At 44.4% G+C, this 21,514-nt stretch overlaps 1 protein-coding gene across 1 annotated transcript in view; it reads left to right on the top strand.

The window, feature by feature from the left end:
- LOC107380874 (histone deacetylase 4) overlaps positions 1-21,514 on the top strand; it is a 70,926-nt gene that overhangs the window by 28,709 nt on the left and 20,703 nt on the right. Inside the window, exons 3-8 of the mRNA XM_015952259.3 lie at positions 10,065-10,215; positions 11,449-11,572; positions 13,107-13,225; positions 20,643-20,771; positions 20,853-20,962; positions 21,289-21,426. Coding sequence (XP_015807745.1) covers positions 10,065-10,215; positions 11,449-11,572; positions 13,107-13,225; positions 20,643-20,771; positions 20,853-20,962; positions 21,289-21,426 — 771 coding nt within the window. The remainder of the gene's footprint in view (positions 1-10,064; positions 10,216-11,448; positions 11,573-13,106; positions 13,226-20,642; positions 20,772-20,852; positions 20,963-21,288; positions 21,427-21,514) is intronic.

Here is a 21,514-nt window from a genome sequence, read left to right as displayed (position 1 = left end):
CACATCTACATCACCTCCACATCTGTGTCACCTCCACATCTACATCACCTCTACATCTACATCACCTCTACATCTACATCACCTCCACATCTATATCACCTCCACATCTCTGTCACCTCCACATCTACATCACCTCCAAATCTGTGTCACCTCCACATCTACATCACCTCCACATCTCTGTCACCTCTACATCTACATCACCTCCACATCTGTGTCACCTCCACATCTACATCACCTCCACATCTCTGTCACCTCTACATCTACATCACCTCCACATCTGTGCCACCTCCACATCTCTGTCATCTCCACATCTACATCACCTCCACATCTGTGTCACCTCCACATCTACATCACCTCCACATCTCTGTCACCTCCACATCTACATCACCTCCACATCTCTGTCACCTCTACATCTACATCACCTCCACATCTATATCACCTCCACATCTCTGTCACCTCCACATCTACATCACCTCCACATCTGTCACCTCCACATCTACATCACCTCCAAATCTGTGTCACCTCTACATCTACATCACCTCCACATCTGTGTCACCTCCACATCTACATCACCTCCACATCTCTGTCACCTCTACATCTACATCACCTCCACATCTGTGCCACCTCCACATCTCTGTCATCTCCACATCTACATCACCTCCACATCTGTGTCACCTCCACATCTACATCACCTCCACATCTGTGTCACCTCCACATCTACATCACCTCCACATCTATATAACCTCCACATCTCTGTCACCTCCACATCTACATCACCTCCACATCTGTCACCTCCACATCTGTCACCTCCACATCTACATCACCTCCACATCTCTGTCACCTCCACATCTACATCACCTCCAAATCTGTGTCACCTCCACATCTACAGCACCTCCACATCTGTGTCACCTCCACATCTCTGTCACCTCCACATCTACATCACCTCCACATCTATGTTACCTCCACATCTATGTCACCTCCACATCGCCTCTACATCTTTGTCACATCTACATCTATGTTGCCTCAATATCTATATCACCTCCACATCTATGTCACCTCCCTATCTATATCACCTCCACATCTATATCACCTCCACATCTATGTCACCTCCCTATCTATATCACCTCCACATCTACGTCACCTCCACATCTATGTCACCTCAATATCTACATCACCTCCACATCTACAGTATGTCACCTCCACATCTATATCACTTCCACATCACCTCTACATCTTTGTCACATCTACATCTATGTTGCCTCAATATCTATATCACCTCCACATCTACGTCACCTCCACATCTACGTCACCTCCACATCTATGTCACCTCCATATCTACATCACCTCCACATCTACAGTATGTCACCTCCACATCTATATCGCCTCCACATCTATATCACCTCCACATCTATATTACCTCCACATCTATGTCACCTCCACATCCACATCACCTTTACATCTATATAATAATAATAATAATAATAATAATAATAATAATAATAATAATAATAATACATTTTATTTAAACAAAAAGCACCTTCCTGGTCACTCAAGGACACTGTACAGAATAAAAACACAAATCATTCAGTAAGTAAACATCAACATCAACAAACAAGGCACTCTAAAATTCAAAGCTGATATGTGGTTTTGAAGAGGTGAGTTTTGAGTTGTTTTTTTAATTCTGTGAATGAGTTAATGTTCTTGATGAGAGGGGGAAGGGAGTTTCAGAGTTTGGGTCCGGTGCAGCTGAAGGCTCTACTCCCCATGGTGCTGAGATGAAAGAAGGACACAGAGAGATGAATGGAGGAGGAAGACCTGAGGGAATGGGACAAGGGGACGATGTGAACGAGATCTGTGAGGTAGTGAGGGGCGACGTTATGGATGGCCTTGAAGGTGAGAAGGAGAATCTTGAAGTTAATCCTGGTATGCACTGGTAGCCAATGGAGTTGTTTGAGGACGGGGGTGAGGGATGGGAGTTTTAGTGACGATGCGTGCTGCTGCATTCTGAACCAACTGGAGCTCACAGAGGGTTTTCTGAGGGAGACCTGAGAGAAGAGAGTTGCAATAATCGATACGTGATGTAACCAGACTATGGACAAGAATAGAAGTAGAGTGGACATCAAGGGAGGGGCGAAGACGATTAATGTTACGAAGATGGAAATAAGCTGACCGTGTGATGCTATTGATATGAGATTGGAAGCATAGTGTGCTGTCTAGGATGACACCCAGACTCTTGACCTGGGGAGAGGGTAAACTGAAGTATTACCAACTGTGAGAGAGAAACTGTCAAATTTTGAGAGGGTATTCTTGGTACCAACCAAAAAAAGTTCTGTTTTGTCTGTATTTAATTTCAGGAAGTTCGAACTGAACCAGGATTTTATTTCTTGAAGGCAGGTGAGGAGGGAGGAAGTGCAGAATTTGGCTTACTGGACAAATAGAGCTGGGTGTCATCCGCGAAGCAGTGAAAATGAATATTGAATCTGCAGAAAATATTGCCAAGGGGAAGGATTTATATAATGAAAAGGAGGGGCCTCAGGACAGAGCCCTGGGGCACGCCACAAGAGACAGAAGAGGGCTGTGAGCGCGAGGATTTGATAGTAATGAACTGAGTGCGACCTGATAGGTAGGACTGAAACCACTGAAGTGGGATGTTAGCAATGCCGATGGAAGATAACCTATGGAGGACAATGGAATGAGATATTGTGTCAAAGGCCGCACTCAGATCAAGGAGGACCAGGATGGATAGTAGACCGGAATCAGCAGCAATGAGGAGATCGTTAGTTGTTTTGAGGAGGGCTGTTTCTGTGCTGTGAAGTGGGCGGAAACCGGACTGGAAGGGTTCATAGGAGTTTTGTGTCAGATGGGTGTGGAGCTGGGTAGCGACTATTTTTTCTAAAACTTTGGAGACAAAGGGTAGGTTGGAGATGGGGCGGAGATTAGTAAAAATGTTAGGGTCCGAACCAGGTTTTTTAAGTATTGGAGTAACTGCAACAGTTTTGAAGATAGAGGGAACAATACCGGAGGAAAGGGATGCGTGTATGAGAGCGGAGACGAGCGGGACCAGGGAGGGGAGGCAGGATTTAATCAAGGCCGTGGGAAGGGGATCGAGAAGGCAGGTAGAAGACTTTGACTTGTGGATAATATCTGATATCTCAGAATCACTGGGAAGTTGGAAACTGGAAAATAACTGTGTTTGTTCGGGAGGATCATATGGGGAGGTAGGGGGGATGCTTTGATTGATTGCATGGTGAATGTTTATTTTTTCCTTGAAGAACAGAAGAAGGGCATTACAGGTAGCAGTAGAGCACATGTGTCCACATCTATGTTACCCCCACATCTGTCACCTTCACATCTATATCACCTCCACATCTGTGTAACCTCCACATCTATGTCACCTCCACATCTATGTCACCTCCATGTCTGTGTCACCCCCACATCCACATCACCTTTACATCTATGTCGCCTCAGTATCCATATTACCTCTACATCTGTCACATCTACATCTATGTTGCCTCAATATCTATATCACCTCCATATCTATGTCACCTCCACATCTATATCACCTCCACATCTATATCACCTCCACATCTATGTCACCTTCACATCTATATCACCTCCACATCTACATTACCTCCACATCTATGTCATCCCCACATCTATGTCAACCCCACATCCACATCACCTTTACATCTATGTCGCCTCAATATCCATATTATCTCCACATCTATATTACCTCCACATTACCTCTACATCTGTCACATCTACATCTATGTTGCCTCAATATCTATATCACCTCCATATCTATGTCACCTCCACATGTATATCACCTCCACATCTATATCACCTCCACATCTATATCACCTCCATATCTATGTCACCTCCACATCTATATCACCTCCATATCTATGTCACCTCCACATCTATATCACCTCCACATCTATATCACCTCCACATCTATGTCACCTCCACATCTATATCACCTCCACATCTATGTCACCTCCATATCTACATCACCTCCACATCTATGTCACCTTCACATCTATATCACCTCCACATCTACATTACCTCCACATCTATGTCATCCCCACATCTATGTCACCTTCACATCTATATCACCTCCACATCTATGTCACCTCCACATCTATACCACCTCCACATCGCCTCTACATCTATGTCACATCTACATCTATGCTGCCTCCACATCTATGTCACCTCCACATCTATGTCACCTTCACATCTATGTCACCTTCACATCTATTATCACCTCCACATCTATGTCACCTTCACATCTATTATCACCTCCTCATCTATGTCACCTTCACATTTATATCACCTCCACATCTATGTTACCTCCACATCTATATCACCTCCACATCGCCTCTACATCTATGTCACATCTACATCTATGTTGCCTCAATATCTATATCACCTCCACATCTATGTCACCTTCACATCTATTATCACCTCCACATCTATGTCACCTTCACATCTGTATCACCTCCTCATCTAGGTCACCTTCACATTTATATCACCTCCACATCTATGTTACCTCCACATCTATATCACCTCCACATCGCCTCTACATCTATGTCACATCTACATCTATGTTGCCTCAATATCTATATCACCTCCCCATCTATGTCACTTCCATATCTATATCACCTCCATATCTACATCACCTCCACATCTATAACACCTGCACATCTGTGTCACCCCCACATCAACATCACCTTTACATCTATTTTGCCTCAATATCTATGTCCCCTCCACATCTATGTCATCCCCACATCTATATCACCTTCACATCTATATCACCTTTACATCTATATTACCTCCACATCTATGTCACCCCCACATCTATGTCACCTTCACATCTATATCACCTCCACATCTATGTCACCTTCACATCTTTATCACCTCCACATCGCCTCTACATCTATGTCACATCTACATCTATGTTGCCTCAATATCTGTATCACCTCCACATCTATGTCACCTCCATATCTATGTCAACTCCACATCCACATCACCTTTACATCTATGTTGCCTCAATAGCTATATTACCTCCACATCTATGTCACCGTCACATCTATATCACCTCCACATCTATGTCACATTCACATCTGTATCACCTCCACACCTATGTCACCTTCACATCTTTATCACCTCCACATCGCCTCTACATCTATGTCACATCTACATCTATGTTGCCTCAATAACTATTTCACCTCCACATCTATGTCACCTCCATATCTATATCACCTCCACATCTATGTGCCCTCCACGTCTATATCACCTCCACATCTATGTCACCCCCACATCTATGTCACATTCACATCTATATCATCTCCACATCTATGTCACCTCCATATCTATATCACCTCCACATCTATGTGCCCTCCACGTCTATATCACCTCCACATCTATGTCACCCCCACATCTATGTCACATTCACATCTATATCATCTCTACATCTATGTCACATCTACATCTATGTTGCCTCAATAACTATTTCACCTCCACATCTATGTCACCTCCATATCTATATCACCTCCACATCTATGTGCCCTCCACATCTTTATCACCTCCACATCGCCTCTACATCTATGTCACATCTACATCTATGTTGCCTCAATAACTATTTCACCTCCACATCTATGTCACCTCCATATCTATATCACCTCCACATCTATATCACCTCCACATCTATATCACCTCCACATCTATATCACCTCCATATCTATGTCACCTCCACATCTATGTCACCTCCATATCTATATCACCTCCACATCTATATCACCTCCACATCTATATCACCTCCATATCTATGTCACCTCCACATCTATATCACCTCCATATCTATGTCACCTCCACATCTATATCACCTCCACATCTATGTCACCTCCATATCTACATCACCTCCACATCTATGTCACCTTCACATCTATATCACCTCCACATCTACATTACCTCCACATCTATGTCATCCCCACATCTATGTCACCTTCACATCTATATCACCTCCACATCTATGTCACCTCCACATCTATACCACCTCCACATCGCCTCTACATCTATGTCACATCTACATCTATGCTGCCTCCACATCTATGTCACCTCCACATCTATGTCACCTTCACATCTATGTCACCTTCACATCTATTATCACCTCCACATCTATGTCACCTTCACATCTGTATCACCTCCTCATCTATGTCACCTTCACATTTATATCACCTCCACATCTATGTTACCTCCACATCTATATCACCTCCACATCACCTCTACATCTATGTCACATCTACATCTATGTTGCCTCAATATCTATATCACCTCCACATCTATGTCACCTTCACATCTATTATCACCTCCACATCTATGTCACCTTCACATCTGTATCACCTCCTCATCTATGTCACCTTCACATTTATATCACCTCCACATCTATGTTACCTCCACATCTATATCACCTCCACATCGCCTCTACATCTATGTCACATCTACATCTATGTTGCCTCAATATCTATATCACCTCCCCATCTATGTCACTTCCATATCTATATCACCTCCATATCTACATCACCTCCACATCTATAACACCTGCACATCAGTGTCACCCCCACATCAACATCACTTACATCTATTTTGCCTCAATATCTATGTCCCCTCCACATCTATGTCATCCCCACATCTATATCACCTTCACATCTATATCACCTTTACATCTATATTACCTCCACATCTATGTCACCCCCACATCTATGTCACCTTCACATCTATATCACCTCCACATCTATGTCACCTTCACATCTTTATCACCTACACGTCGCCTCTACATCTATGTCACATCTACATCTATGTTGCCTCAATATCTGTATCACCTCCACATCTATGTCACCTCCATATCTATGTCAACTCCACATCCACATCACCTTTACATCTATGTTGCCTCAATGGCTATATTACCTCCACATCTATGTCACCGTCACATCTATATCACCTCCACATCTATGTCACATTCACATCTGTATCACCTTCACATCTTTATCACCTCCACATCGCCTCTACATCTATGTCACATCTACATCTATGTTGCCTCAATAACTATTTCACCTCCACATCTATGTCACCTCCATATCTATATCACCTCCACATCTATGTGCCCTCCACGTCTATATCACCTCCACATCTATGTCACCCCCACATCTATGTCACATTCACATCTATATCATCTCCACATCTATGTCACCTCCATATCTATATCACCTCCACATCTATGTGCCCTCCACGTCAATATCACCTCCACATCTATGTCACCCCCACATCTATGTCACATTCACATCTATATCATCTCTACATCTATGTCACATCTACATCTATGTTGCCTCAATAACTATTTCACCTCCACATCTATGTCACCTCCACATCTATATCACCTCCACATCTATGTCACCTTCACATCTTTATCACCTCCACGTCGCCTCTACATCTATGTCACATCTACATCCATGTTGCCTCAATATCTGTATCACCTCCACATCTATGTCACCTCCATATCTATGTCAACTCCACATCCACATCACCTTTACATCTATGTTGCCTCAATAGCTATATTACCTCCACATCTATGTCACCGTCACATCTATATCACCTCCACATCTATGTCACATTCACATCTGTATCACCTCCACATCTATGTCACCTTCACATCTTTATCACCTCCACATCGCCTCTACATCTATGTCACATCTACATCTATGTTGCCTCAATAACTATTTCACCTCCACATCTATGTCACCTCCATATCTATATCACCTCCACATCTATGTGCCCTCCACGTCTATATCACCTCCACATCTATGTCACCCCCACATCTATGTCACATTCACATCTATAACATCTCCACATCTATGTCACCTCCATATCTATATCACCTCCACATCTATGTGCCCTCCACGTCTATATCACCTCCACATCTATGTCACCCCCACATCTATGTCACATTCACATCTATATCATCTCTACATCTATGTCACATCTACATCTATGTTGCCTCAATAACTATTTCACCTCCACATCTATGTCACCTCCATATCTATATCACCTCCACATCTATGTGCCCTCCACGTCTATATCACCTCCACATCTATGTCACCCCCACATCTATGTCACCTCCACATCTATATCACCTCCACATCGTGTCTACATCTATGTCACATCTACATCTTTGTTGCCTCAATATCTATATCACCTGCACATCTGTGTCACCCCCAAATCCACATCACCTTTACATCTATGTTGCCTCAATATCTATGTCACCTCCACATCTGTGTCACCCCCACATCTATGTCACCCCCACATCTATGTCACCTTCGCATCTATATCACCTCCACATCTATGTCACCTTCACATCTATATCACCTCCACATCTATATCACCTCCACATCTATATCACCTCCACAGCCACATCACCTCTACATCTATGTCACATCTACATCTATGTTTCCTCAATATCTATATCACCTCCACATCTATGTCACCTCCACATCTACGTTATCTCCACATCTATGTCACCTCCACATCTATATGACCTCCACATCTGTCACATCTACATCTATGTTTCCTCAATATCCATCACCTCCACATCTATGTCCACTCCACATCTATGTCACCTCCACATCTATGTCACCTACACATCCACGTCACCTCCTCTCAGCTCCGTACCTATCTCCTGTTCCAGCCTGAGCAGAGACAGCTCCAGGTTTAGTCTGCTGAGGAATCATCAGCTCTAAACGCTTCACTCTGAGGAGAGCAGGAAAGCACTTTGGCTTCATTTCCTTTAACTCCACAGATGGATGAGAGCAATATCAGGACGCGTTTAGCTCCAGAGAGAGAGATGGACCGCTTCTTTGTAACTGGAGTCTTTATGCAGATGATAATCTGTGTAACGTCTGATTTAGGAAATAAAAACCTTTATGAGGAGGTTTCATTTTCCTGCTCTTCTTTACCTGTAATATAAAAGGACATTGCCTCTGTGAAAGCTGCAACAGGAGATGTTTTTCTAACTTGGGATGTAAGAAAATTTTGATGTGGCAAAATATCCTGATGTTTTTTCCTGCGATATTTTATCTATATTAAATGCCGTTTATCGAATTTTTGGAAGAATTTACATGCAAATATTTATGTTTTCATTTCTTTTTTTCTTTTTGTGCAATTCAAACACCGACCGCTAGTTGGCAGGTTTTGTTTTTACCATTGAAATGTAAGTCACCGTTTAAGAATGTAACATGCTAGCTAACATAGCTAGCTCGGCTCTGAATGCGTGATTCGTGCACATAGAGCGGTGATGCTCTCTGGAGCTTCTCCTCAGCTCGCGGGGCTCCAGGACCTCTCTGACAGTAACCCGTGACGCGCGTCTCCAGCACGGAGGCCCGTCTTCAATCGGCCTCTTTCACTGTGACTGTGTACACACACATGCAGGCCTGCTGTTCAAACACATACACTCTTAAATATCAGCAAACACGCCGTCCGAGCCGTGTTCTGACCAGGTCCGCTCCGGCGTTGGAGACACTCCTCTCTCTGCTGCTCAAGTTGTTCCTCTGCAAGTAAATACCCAAAAAACCAGCGTTCGCCACAGGGGTTTTAGAGGTGTGTGTGAGTGTGTGTGGGTGGGGAGGTTACTTTGAACCTTACCACCCACTCAAGACACACACACACACGCACGCACGCACACACGAGTCCTATACACACACGAGTCCTGGATCTTCAGACCCAAAAAAACCCGTATCCGGTGTTTTTATCTGATGGCTGGAGTCTGCGTCAAGCATCCACAGAAACTCCTGTGTCATTGTTTGTGACGAGGCAGATGGGATTATGGTCAGAGAAATCCAAAAGACTTTGTTTGATGCTTTTAGCAGCTGTTAGACTTGTTTACTTCAGATGGAGGTCTGAAAAGAGCAGGAGAGAAAATCAAAACACATTAGATAAATGGTGAAGAGGTCTCTTTAAAAGAGTCCTGGTCTGTTTGTTTGCATCTCACCTGATTTTTGCTTTTGTTGCTGCAGCAGCAGCAGGAGCTCCTGGCTCTGAAGCACCAGCAGGAGCTGCTGGAGCACCAGAGGAAGATGGAGAACCACCGTCTGGAGCAGGAGCTGGAGAAGCAGCAGCGGGAGCAGAAGCTGCAGCTCCTGAAGAACAAGGAGAGAGGACAGGAGAGTAAGTAACCGCTGACGCTGTCAAAACACAGGAACACAAATGGTTCAGAGGCTCCCAACGCTTATACGTCAGATCTTTGTTCCTGTCCACGAGAGCAGCAGAGCTCTGCAGCTGTTCACGGCTTCAGAACACAAGCAGCTGGTCTGTAACGTAGGAAAAGCTGAGTTGCTGCAAATGTGCAGATCAGGAGATTTACGGTGAAACGTCTCTGATCACAGGTTGTTTTTAATGAGGAACTGACTAAGGAGGAGACCCGTCTCTCATTTATTAACTCATTAAACTGTTCAGCTTGTCTGGTTTAGCAGGAAGAAACTCTTAATTCAAAAAGCTCCAAGGTTGGAACAACTGTTGTGTTTGTGTTCCTCGTGCAAGCAGCCGCGAGCGTGCGTGCGTGTGTGTGTGTGTGTGTGTGTGTGTGTGTGTGTGTGTGTGTGTGTGTGTGTGTGTGTGTGTGTGTGTGTGTGTGTGTTTCCCTGGGAGAACCCGTGTGTTTACAGCAGTAATCAAGCTCCATCAGCCGGTGGCCTTGGCGCGGGTCGGGTCCAGTTATTACTGCCGCACGTCTGTCAGCAGCACTCTTGAGTCCTTGAGAGGAGGTTACACACTGTGTGTGTGTGTGTGTGTGTGCGTGTGCGTGTGTGTGTGTGTGTGCGTGCGCGCGTGTGTGCATGTGTGTGTGTGTGAGTGAGGATGTTGGTTAGGGTCCGAACTTCGACCAGAACTCCTTAAACATTATTCTAAAACGATCTAGCCACAAACAAGTTAAGCGTTTCCACTTTTAGTCACATTTTTATGAGAAATTCAATGAAATTGTTTATTTGCTTTCCTCAACAAACAAGATTAAAGAAAGTAAATCTGGGTTGTGACGTAGCGACAAAACATTCCAATGAGAAGGGTTCAGATTCTGTTTTAGTGGAACCCGTGTGATGAACGGGCCTGGATCTATCTGGATTAAAGTCCAGATTGGGATAAATGGTTTATAGGAAAACTTTACTTATTGTGTTTGAGTTTGAAATGTTTGATGTTGGGTGGGAGAAGACGAGAAAACAGTGAAGCTTCCTGAAGGAAAACAGGATCAGAGAAGGAGTTACGGAGTTCAGATGAAGCAGTTTAGTGGAATTATTGTTATTATTACATCTTAGTTTAGTTATTATCCCGCCTCCTAACCTAACGGATGTTTTCCAAACTCTTCCTTTAGCTGTGTTCATGAGCTCCGCCCTCTTTTCCCACCAGGCGCCGTGGCGAGCACAGAGGTGAAGATGAGGCTACAGGAGTTTGTCCTGAACAAGAAGAAGGCTCTGGCCCAGCGGGGCATCAACCCAGGAGGCCTCGCCAACGATGCCCCCTACTGGTACCGGTAAGAGTCAAACCCACGCCGCCACTTCCTGTTTTCAGTTCCACGGTTCTAAAAGAACACGAGAGATCCCCATGTTGGATTGAGTCAGTCAGTGGTGATCGGGTTGGGTTAGAACAGTGGTTCCTAACCTGGGGGTCCTGACCCCCACAAGGGGGCGCCAAAGCCTCTCAGTGGGTCGCCAAAGCCTCTCCACTTTAAGGGGTTAAAACTTCATTTATTACTTGTTTATAGCCTACATTTTGCTCACATTTTTTTTATGAGTGAAAAGTTTACTGATATGAAGACAGGAAATAATTAGTACAGAAAGAGTAACACACTTTTAAGAACATTTTGCTCAGCTCACTGTTTTATTTTCAAGTGTCAAAAGTTCATTAAAGATAGAGCTGGTTGATTAATCACAGCCTTTACAGTAAATAATCTAGTATAAACAGTAATATACACATTTAAGTACATTTTGCTCAGTGTATTTTTTATGTGTCAAACGTTTATTGAAAGGAATGATTGATTTATCAGTGTTTACAAGAAACAATGTGTTCAGAAAAGTAATACAAACTGTCAAGCACATTATGCTCTGTTTGGTTTTGTTAATGGCTTTGTTCTGTACTGGAGCCTACTATTACTGTTATCTATTGAATCAAAGCATATTAAAATGTGCTTGAACAATTTTATCATTTCTTAATAATGTTTGTACTGGAAGAGAGAATGGGAGGGGGTCATCAAAAATGTTACTGGTAAAAAACGGGGTCCCTTGGGAAAAAGGTTGGGAACCACTGGGTTAGAAAACACACACACACACACACACACACACACACACACACACACACACACACACACACACACACACACACACACACACACACACACACACACACACACACACACACACACACACACACACACCATTATATTGGACCCTGATGATGGAGGCTCTTTATTGTCGCTGCAGGTGAGCTCGTTTAACAGTTTCCTGTTTGCTTGTCGACGTCTGGCTGAGCTCAAACAGTAGCAAGGTCACGCAAACCGAAGCCCCGCCCCCAACCGACTGATCAGCTGTTACCACACGTGTTCTAGTGCAGAACTAAGAGACGTGTTGGGAGTCTTATACAGGAGAAACGGCTGAATGTTGCAGCTGTCTGGCGGGTTCAGGAGTGTTTCTTCAGGAAAGCTGACTACCTGTGTCCTGAGGGTGTGTCAGACAGGATGTGATGTCATCCTCAGATTGAGTAGCAGAATTAATCTGGAGAAACCCTAATCTTTGTTTGTTTCTGACCCAGAAAACGAGCTGAGTCAATAAAATCAAAGATCCAGGAGTGAATAAGCGTTACGTAATCCTGAAGTGTGACCCCGTCAGACGCCCACGCGTTCCTCCATCAGTTTCTAGCCGCGTTCATCTGCCGATCGGGAACGTGCGTTTGGGCTGAACCGACTCAGATCAGGTTCTCCTGAGAACCTTGTTCTGTAGTTACTTTAGTCTCTCACATCTACAACAGACAGGAAGTGACATCATCAGTAAGTTGTTGTTTTGGTTTTGCAGCAAAACGCAGCACAGCTCATTGGACCAGAGCTCGCCTCCGCAGACCGGCGTGTCCGCCTACAACCACCCGGTCCTGGGAGTCTACAACCCCCGGGATGACTTCCCTCTGAGGAAAACCGGTACACACACACACACACACACACCCTCCCAGCAGCCCCCACATGGGAGCGATAGCGTTTTAATCACTGGTCTTTCAAAAAGCTTAAAACAGGTTTCTTTATTATTTATGACTATTTCAACCCCTTAAAGGAATATTTAGTTTATTCCCAGGTGTGTTTCAAACAACTTCATCAAAAATCCCCAGAAGCTGAGGCAGGAGATGGATGTAGGAGACTTTCATGTTCAGCCTTTAAACAGCAAGTCACCCCCTACCAGATTCTTACTCAACTCCCACTTCCTGATTGAAAAATGCAACAAATGCTGTTGCCTAGCAGACCGAGAGGGCGGAGCCACTAACAAATACACACACACAGGCTCACAACGACATTTTGACATCATATGGTACCAGCTAACATTCTAGGGTACCTCTCAGCCAATAGTGATGGCAGATTAAAATTCAAATGCAGTGCAGAGTTTTTACCTGACAACGGCAAAACACTGACAGTTTTGGGCAGAAAATTAAAATTTTAACTAAAATGCACTAAAGTGCAAAATTATTGGCTGCACGTGTCTTGCAGCACGCATTTATATAGTTTATCAGGAAAAAAAGTTGATTTGGGGGTGACTTGCTCTTTAAAGGGTGTTTTAGATTAAAAAAATACTTTATAGTCTTACAAAAACACAATATTGAGGGGAATCTGTCAGATTTAGTTCTTTGTACGTTGAATTTCCATGACACAGTAACTTCAGTGGATTTCCGGAGCCGTTGCTGTTATTCGGGACCTCTGGATCCACAGGAAGTGTGGCGTAAACGGGCTTTCGCTGCCGGGACGTTTTAGAGACCAGAACCGTTTCAAAAGCCCTGCTCAGACTAGCCTCTAGCCTATCACTCATTCAGGAATTAAACTCTATTTCTCTAAACAAAGGCTGCTCAGGAAGCCGCAATCATAATTACTTGTAACTTTTACAAAAAAAAAACCATAAAAATGTCTGAAATACTGGATATTCCTAATCAGCAGCCTTGACTCCAGTGGAAATGCACCTTTAGGGTAAAGCTGAGTAGTTTTGAGTGTTTTTTGTTTGTAATTAGGAGTAAAAACCCAAATTTCCATCTGAGACCATTTTCTTTTATCTGGGACCCCAGCAGCAGGTTTCTGTGTTAAACTGGAACCAGATCTGGTTAAATCTCATCAGAAATGAAGCATTTAACGTGTTGAGAGTAAAATCCAGCTGCTCTGCGTGTTTTTGCTCTGTGTGCTCATGACTGTGGCTTTTTGTGTGGCTGGGTGAAGTGAATGGTGTGTGTGGCGGTGTAGCTGTGAAGCGGCGGTCATCTTACAGTGTAATTATTCACTTAACGCCGCGGCGTGCCCGGTTGGGCCGCTGGTTCTGACAGCAGGGAGACCACAGTTGACTCTGGCCCACACGGCCGCATTCCAACCTGGAGGAGGAGGAGCAGAGAGCAAGAAAGAGTAAAAATAATCAAAAGACTGAGAAGAGAGGGATGAAGGATTAGAGCGGAGTGTGAGCGCGAGGGATTAGGACGGAAATCCACAAAGAAGCCAAACTGGGATGAAACAAACCGGCTTTATGAGGAGGAGGAACCATCAGCTCGTCTGCTGACTTCCACAAGGCTGAAGATTGTGCTCCGCTCTGGAGAATCTGTGCCACCGTGATATTTGCCCACAGCAGTGACGTGCCTGGCAGGGTTTACTTATGGTAATGCCCGCTTGGCGTGGTCAGAGGCTCTTTTATATTGCCGCCGGGACTCCCAGTGACGGTTGAGACGTTTTCCTGTGTAGAGTCAGTCTGCAGGTAAGACTTCTAGGATAGTTTCTAAATGATCCAGTCGGGCTTCCGTTTCTGTGCCGATTGGTTTGGTTACAGCTGGACTCTGAGCTTCCGAGGCTGATTCCAGAGCTGATTTCTGTAAATCAGCATTCGTTCTGTTGTTCTGATCAACGCAACACAACATGAGGCGTTGTTCTCCGACCCCTTCTCCTGCATCTGCCGCAGGAAGGAAACAGGCGGGAAAACGACCGGCTCAGATAAAGCCACGGCTTCGATATATTATTGGACACGCCCACATGGGGCTAGCAGAAGCTAACCATTAGCTTTAGCAGCTAAAAGGTTGCATAAGTTCAGGCTTGTGTTGCTAGGGTTAGGGATAAAACAACAACGTTGATTTTTTTTTACCCGACAAAAGGCAGCAGAAGAGTCAAGTTGCTGTTAGCCTATCAGAGGAGAGATGTCCGCATATCATGAATATGAATGAGTAAGAGTTGTTTAATAATCTGCTGAATATGTTGGCCAATTTATTGGTTATGGCAAGCACCATCATACGTTGGTGATCTTCTCAGTCCCTTCACCCCCAGCAGGCCCCTGAGGTCCAGTGACCAAAGCCTACTGGTTGTGCAGCACCAGGCTAAAGGTCAAAGGTGACAGATCATCTGCTGCTGTGGCCCCCAGACTCTGGACATTTCTCCCCCTGAGCCTGAGATCAGTGGTCTCCTTTAAAAAGCAGCTGAAAACTCACTTGTTCAGGTTTGGTGGGACCTTCATCACCAGCCTCTCCTTGTTCTGCTCTTGTTCCGCCTTTCCCGCTATCCACTGATTTCCCTCTTTCCCTTTCTTTACATTTTTAATCACATTTTTTATTTTAAACATATTTTTAAATAATTTTTTGAAATCTCTTTATATTAATTTTTTTGTTTTGTTTTTGTGAAGCACCTCATGTTTTTTATCGAGCGACGCTAAATAAAAAATTGTTTTCTTCCTTTTCTTTCAGTGAAGGAGATCAGCTGATCTGCTGACAGTCTGATCGACCGTTTCAGCTGCTGAACAGTAAATTATTTAGTTAACTGGTTAGTTGGACGTTTTTCTCTGGCAGCATTTTAATTGGCTGATTGGTTGATAATTGGGTCTGTTTTGGTTACATCACAGAGGGTTGGAAGTCTGGATGGAGAGCAGGTTAACACCTTTCTGCTGAGCGGCACCGTGATGAAGCAGAAACAGGAAGTAGATCATTATACTGGAAAAGCTGGAAATCACTGATCATCTGACAGGAAAGTGGAGGGAAAAGTTGTGCATGACAAAAGGGGCTTTTAAAAAGCAGATGGAGGCCTAAAGTCATTAACCTCTCCTACGGAGAGCTCAGCGTGGGTCTGGAGGGAGCATCAGATGAATAATGCCTTTTCTCACACACTCACACACACACACACACACACACACACACACACACACACACACCCTCACACACACACACACACACACACACACACACACACACACACACACACACACAGACAGAGGTGGACGAGCGTGAGGCGCTCTGACTCACTTCGCCCTTTGGTGGAGCTCCTAGCTTGCGTTTTCAGGGCGAACTGGGGCAGGCCAGCCTTCACGAGCTCAAAGCCACCAGCAGCTTCCTGGTTCCTGCTGAATACACACCACCTTCCTGTTCATCATATCCTCATTTACTCAGAAGCCAAATATAACCCTGCATTGATTTGCTTCAAAGCAGAATTAATTAGGACATTAGGACTGGACCTGATATTTTCTCACGGCGTTAGACGGCAGCGGTTTCACTCCAGCCTTTTCACAGAGCACAGAAAACCTCTTTTCACGCGTATTGACTTCTCCTCCATCGATTGCGTTCAGCTTTGAGTACATCTCCGCTGTGATCGTTCGGGGTGCTGTCAGATCGGATCGGTCTCCTTTGTCAAAAAGTGCTTTCACCACGCTGAAATAGAAACCAGACACTTGGTCTGCCCCGCTAATTATCATTCATCTGAGCGTCTGGAGCCTTGGTTTTAGCTTTAACGCTAAAGGAGAGAGCCGTGAGCTGTCTGACGTCGTTTGTGTGTTCCATCTAAAGGATCGCGGTCAGTCAGGTGCAGAACTTCAGTAAAATTCCACTTCAGACGTCTGTGTAGCCGCACCTTCAGCGCTGAGTCTCTAGAGGAAGGAGCAGCAGAGATTAAAGAGGTTTGGTCTCATTTAGAAACTTCTCTTTAGGTAATTGTCTTCACTTTTGACTTCCTGAAGCAGCTCTGGACCTCATTAAGACTTCATGGGAAGACAACTTAAGTAATGTGCAAAGCTTGTTTAATGTAAAGAAGGGTTTCAGCCACTAGCATCGTAGTTTTATCAAACGCAAAGACATCACATGGTGGATTTTGACTTACGGTGCCTCTAACAGCGGAGTACATTCTCAGGGTGTCTGCTGGAACCCATCGGCTCCACAAACAGACTCCCATCAACGATAATTAGTTTGACTCCATCTGGACTTAACTCCCCGTCTCCCTCTGTGCTGATGCACCTTCACACTTCATTTTTCACACTTCTCCCGTTTCCACACGTTTATTTTTACCTGACACAGCAAACGGGACCAGTTTACCACCGCCTCCCAAAGGGAAAGTTCTGATTTTGTTGCTGTAACTTTGAGTTTAGAGGAAAAGACGTTCAGTGGCCGCTGGTTTTTGTATTTAGCTCATCTTTGGTGTTCAAAAACGAGATAATGACTAATGAAAGGATCCCAGGCTGCTGAATGTTGGGACAAAATAAACAGAGCATTAGTGGTCATGGCCGTAGCCAAGGTGACATGCCATTCCCTTCTCCCTGTCTCCATTCACAAGTCTGTGACAGCGCCAACAAAGGACTAAAATGCCATGTAGGCAGTCGGGACATGGCTCCCAAATTGGAGCTAATTGCTTTTTAGCTCATCTTTGGAAAAATAGGAATTTGCATAGTGCGGCGGCCGTACATGCGTCATTTACCCAAACAAAGCCATTCAGTCAAACATGGCAGACGAAGAGATAGAATTCCTCTCACTGGTCGGACTTATGTTAAGCATAATTCTGCGCACACGAAGACGCAGACCAGGATGATGAAGCTCAATGGTTAAAAGGAATGACGGAAGCGGTGTGATGCGCGCCGTCGCGCGTCTAGGAGACGGTACCGTAGGAGGCGAGCTGCCATGGTTCGCCGCATGCTACAGCAGCGAGCTATCTAGGTGCGCACAGCGTCCCCCGGTCCCCTCCTCCTCCCCCTCCTCCCTGTCCGGAACTCGACCTCACCAGTCTGAAGCAGTCACCTTGTCTGTAACAAGTCCGGACCTGTTACTAGGGGCTTCGTCCGGTTAAATTACGGAAAACGTTATCCGGATGTTTGCATTCAGACACAAAGGTCTTACGGACAGAGTCCAGAACATTTCCGTTTTTCATGGCCTGTCTGAAGGGGGCTTTATGAACAGCAGCGTGTCACTGTTTGTCTCGCAAAAAGGTTTATTAACAGGGCAGCTCTGCGGAAGGTTATCCGTGAAAGAGCAACGTGTAACGTCGATATGGAGTCCTCGGTACGGTTGGCGCTAAAACTGCACCTGTTCTGAGTTTTACACTAATGAGAAACGGTGCGAGTTTAGCTAGGCTCACTCCCTTCTTCTTTTGGATGTTGATATTTTGTACACTTGCATGGGGCTAATATTTTGATGGGGACATTTTCTGCAAAGCTCATTTTTTATTATCCTCCTGTGGTCTACTGCCTTTATATACACTCCAAACGTGGAAAAAACCCATTCATCTGTTTTCTGTCTGTGTTTGGATTCAGGAATTATCTGTCCTAAAACGAGCTGCTTCAGAAAATCCCTGTTTGTGATGTCACAAACTGTTTCAAATTACCATAGAACACTCCCTCACACCTGTCTACTTCACTCCGAGCCCCTCCTGGATATCTGAGATCCTATGTCTGAGCAGGGCTTTAGCTAGTTTTTGTAAATTGACAGAGACCTGAAAAGGCTCATTATGGAAAGCTCTGAACCTGTGAAGAATAAAACTGCTGAAATCACTTTATGTGAGAGAGATTTAGAGCAACAGATTCATGAACGTCTTTTTATCGGCACAGAACTATTTTAACTTTATAAAAAAATTGTAAGTCGCTTTGGGTAAAAGCGTCTGCTAAGCATATAAACATAAACATAAAACACATTATTTGCCTCCAACACCTCCACCAGCTTTAGCGTTGTATTAGTAAATAAAAAATATGTCAAAGATGATTTAATGCCCAGTTTTATTTAGGAAAACAAGTCATTCCATTTAACATGATTTATACTCTCCAGTCTTAATCTTTATTACCGTCCTACAATTTTTGGACCCCTTGTTTTTTTTTTAGCCAGCTGTTCCCGTCCACTCCAGCCGAACAACCGCCCCGCTCCCGTGAGATCACCGTCAGGTCCGGCGGGATCACATTACCGATGCTGGGCGATGTCTGCCTCCTGCTTTGGGGAATAAAACAGGCCCATTATTTATGCGTAAAATCTGGTTTTTGTGTGTAAAACATGATCCATAAACTGGAAAAACTGGTTTGTGTAACTTTGGGACTTTGTGTTCAAATGCACACAAAAAATAGTTGGACATCAGGAAATGTACAAACACACCGTTACACTAACATTAAAAGTTTCACACTCAGATTTTACTTTCACTGATTTTACTTTCACTAATGATATAAATTCAAAAAGACACTAAAAATCATTTAACACACGTGAATCTAAAACACAAAGTACAGGAGGAGTTCTTAGACCGACTTCCTGCTTCTGCGAGACTTACCCATTCGTTGACACATGGTGCGTTTAAATGCTGGTGGAAAGCTGGGACGTATGAATTTCCTTCAGAGTCTGGTGTTATTCCCTCCATACTGATTTCTCTGTATACTTGTGCCAAGTTAAACCTGCACACCTTCTCTTTTATCCTTTTTTGTTGTTTTAGATGTAATTTTAGACAAATGCTAACATAAAACATCTTGTTCATTATTTTCCCGCCATAACTAAGGAGACATGTGTTGGTGGCTCAAAGCTTTGCTGCATGTAGGGAATGAGCTCACACACTTGCCACATACATACAACTGACCTGTTGTTTCATACTCTACGTGTTTTGAGATATTTACTGTTTTGTGTGAAAAGTTGTTTGTTTTAGCAGAACGTTGCTTTAAAATGCAACACATTCAGAATAGTAGGGGAACTGGTTTTGCCACCAAAATTAAAGAGTTCCACTTGTTAATTCTTGCTTTGTATTTTGACGTTACTTACTGCTAGCTAACTTTGTATTTATTGCTAGCTAGCTTTGTTTTATTGCTAGCTAACTACTTTTTATATTGCTAGCTAACTTTGTTTTATTGCTAGCTAACTTTTTTATATTGCTAGCTAATCACTTTTTATATTGCTAGCTAACTTTGCTTTATTGCTAGCTAACTACTTTTTATATTGCTAGCTAACTATTTTTTTTATTGCTAGCCAACTTTGTTTTTTGCTAGCTAACAACTTATTTTGCTAGCTAACTTTGTTGTATTGCTAGCTAACTACTTTTTATATTGCTAGCTAACAGTGATAGCCCGTCTAGATGCAGCCGGTGTAATATAGTCGGTGTCTGTCTCTGTTTCCTGCAGCCTCGGAGCCCAACCTAAAGCTGCGCTCACGGCTGAAGCAGAAAGTGAGCGAGCGTAGGAGCAGCCCTCTCCTCCGCCGCAGAGACAGCCCCATCACCACCGCCAAGAAACGCTCACTGGACATGGCAGGTGAGCGGCGTTTGAGGCCCAGGGTTTGCTGTTCGGCTGTAACTTTATTAAATGTTAGTGTTTATATTTTTGTGTGTACAGACTCGGCGTGCAGCAGCGCCCCCGGCTCCGGACCCAGCTCCCCCAACAACAGCTCCAACAACATCCCTAACGAGAACGGCATCGCTGTGTCTGTGTCCAACAGCACGGAGGTAACGCTTCACTAACAAACCTGTGCTGCCGTTTAATACCCACCAGCTCTGGGTTTTCGGAGCACTTTTGTGTTTGTGCCATGGTTGTGACCCGTTAGTGCTGATTCCTGCAGACTGTTGCACAAACAGCAGCCCTGAGTGATGCATGTTGAAGTGATGTGTGCACAGATGAGGAGCTGGGAACACGCTATTTGTGGCAGCCATTAGGGGCACTGCGGTGGCGGTGTGGAGGAGGCAGTGACAACGTTCAGACGTAGCCGTGTCTCCGTGTGAGGACGTCCACCCGCGTGCTGCTGCTTCATAAATCATTTAAATGTGTTTCCTAGGCATCTCTGGCCCAGAGGCTGTGCGGTGGTGGCGGCGGGGGGGAGCCGGGCTCCGTCAGCCAGCTGTCTCTCTACACTTCACCGTCCCTCCCCAACATCACCTTAGGGCTGCCGGCCACGGCCACGGCTGCCTCCAGCGTAAGGAGCAAACTGCTGACACTCGGAATCTGTTTATGAGGAGTTTATGGTGCATTACTGAAGCTCCGCCTCCTCTCTGCTTTTTCCC

The sequence above is a fragment of the Nothobranchius furzeri genome, chromosome 14 (genome assembly GCF_043380555.1).
Source record: "Nothobranchius furzeri strain GRZ-AD chromosome 14, NfurGRZ-RIMD1, whole genome shotgun sequence".
Taxonomy (NCBI): Eukaryota; Metazoa; Chordata; class Actinopteri; order Cyprinodontiformes; family Nothobranchiidae; genus Nothobranchius; species Nothobranchius furzeri.
This window is presented reverse-complemented; position numbering and strand designations above follow the sequence as displayed.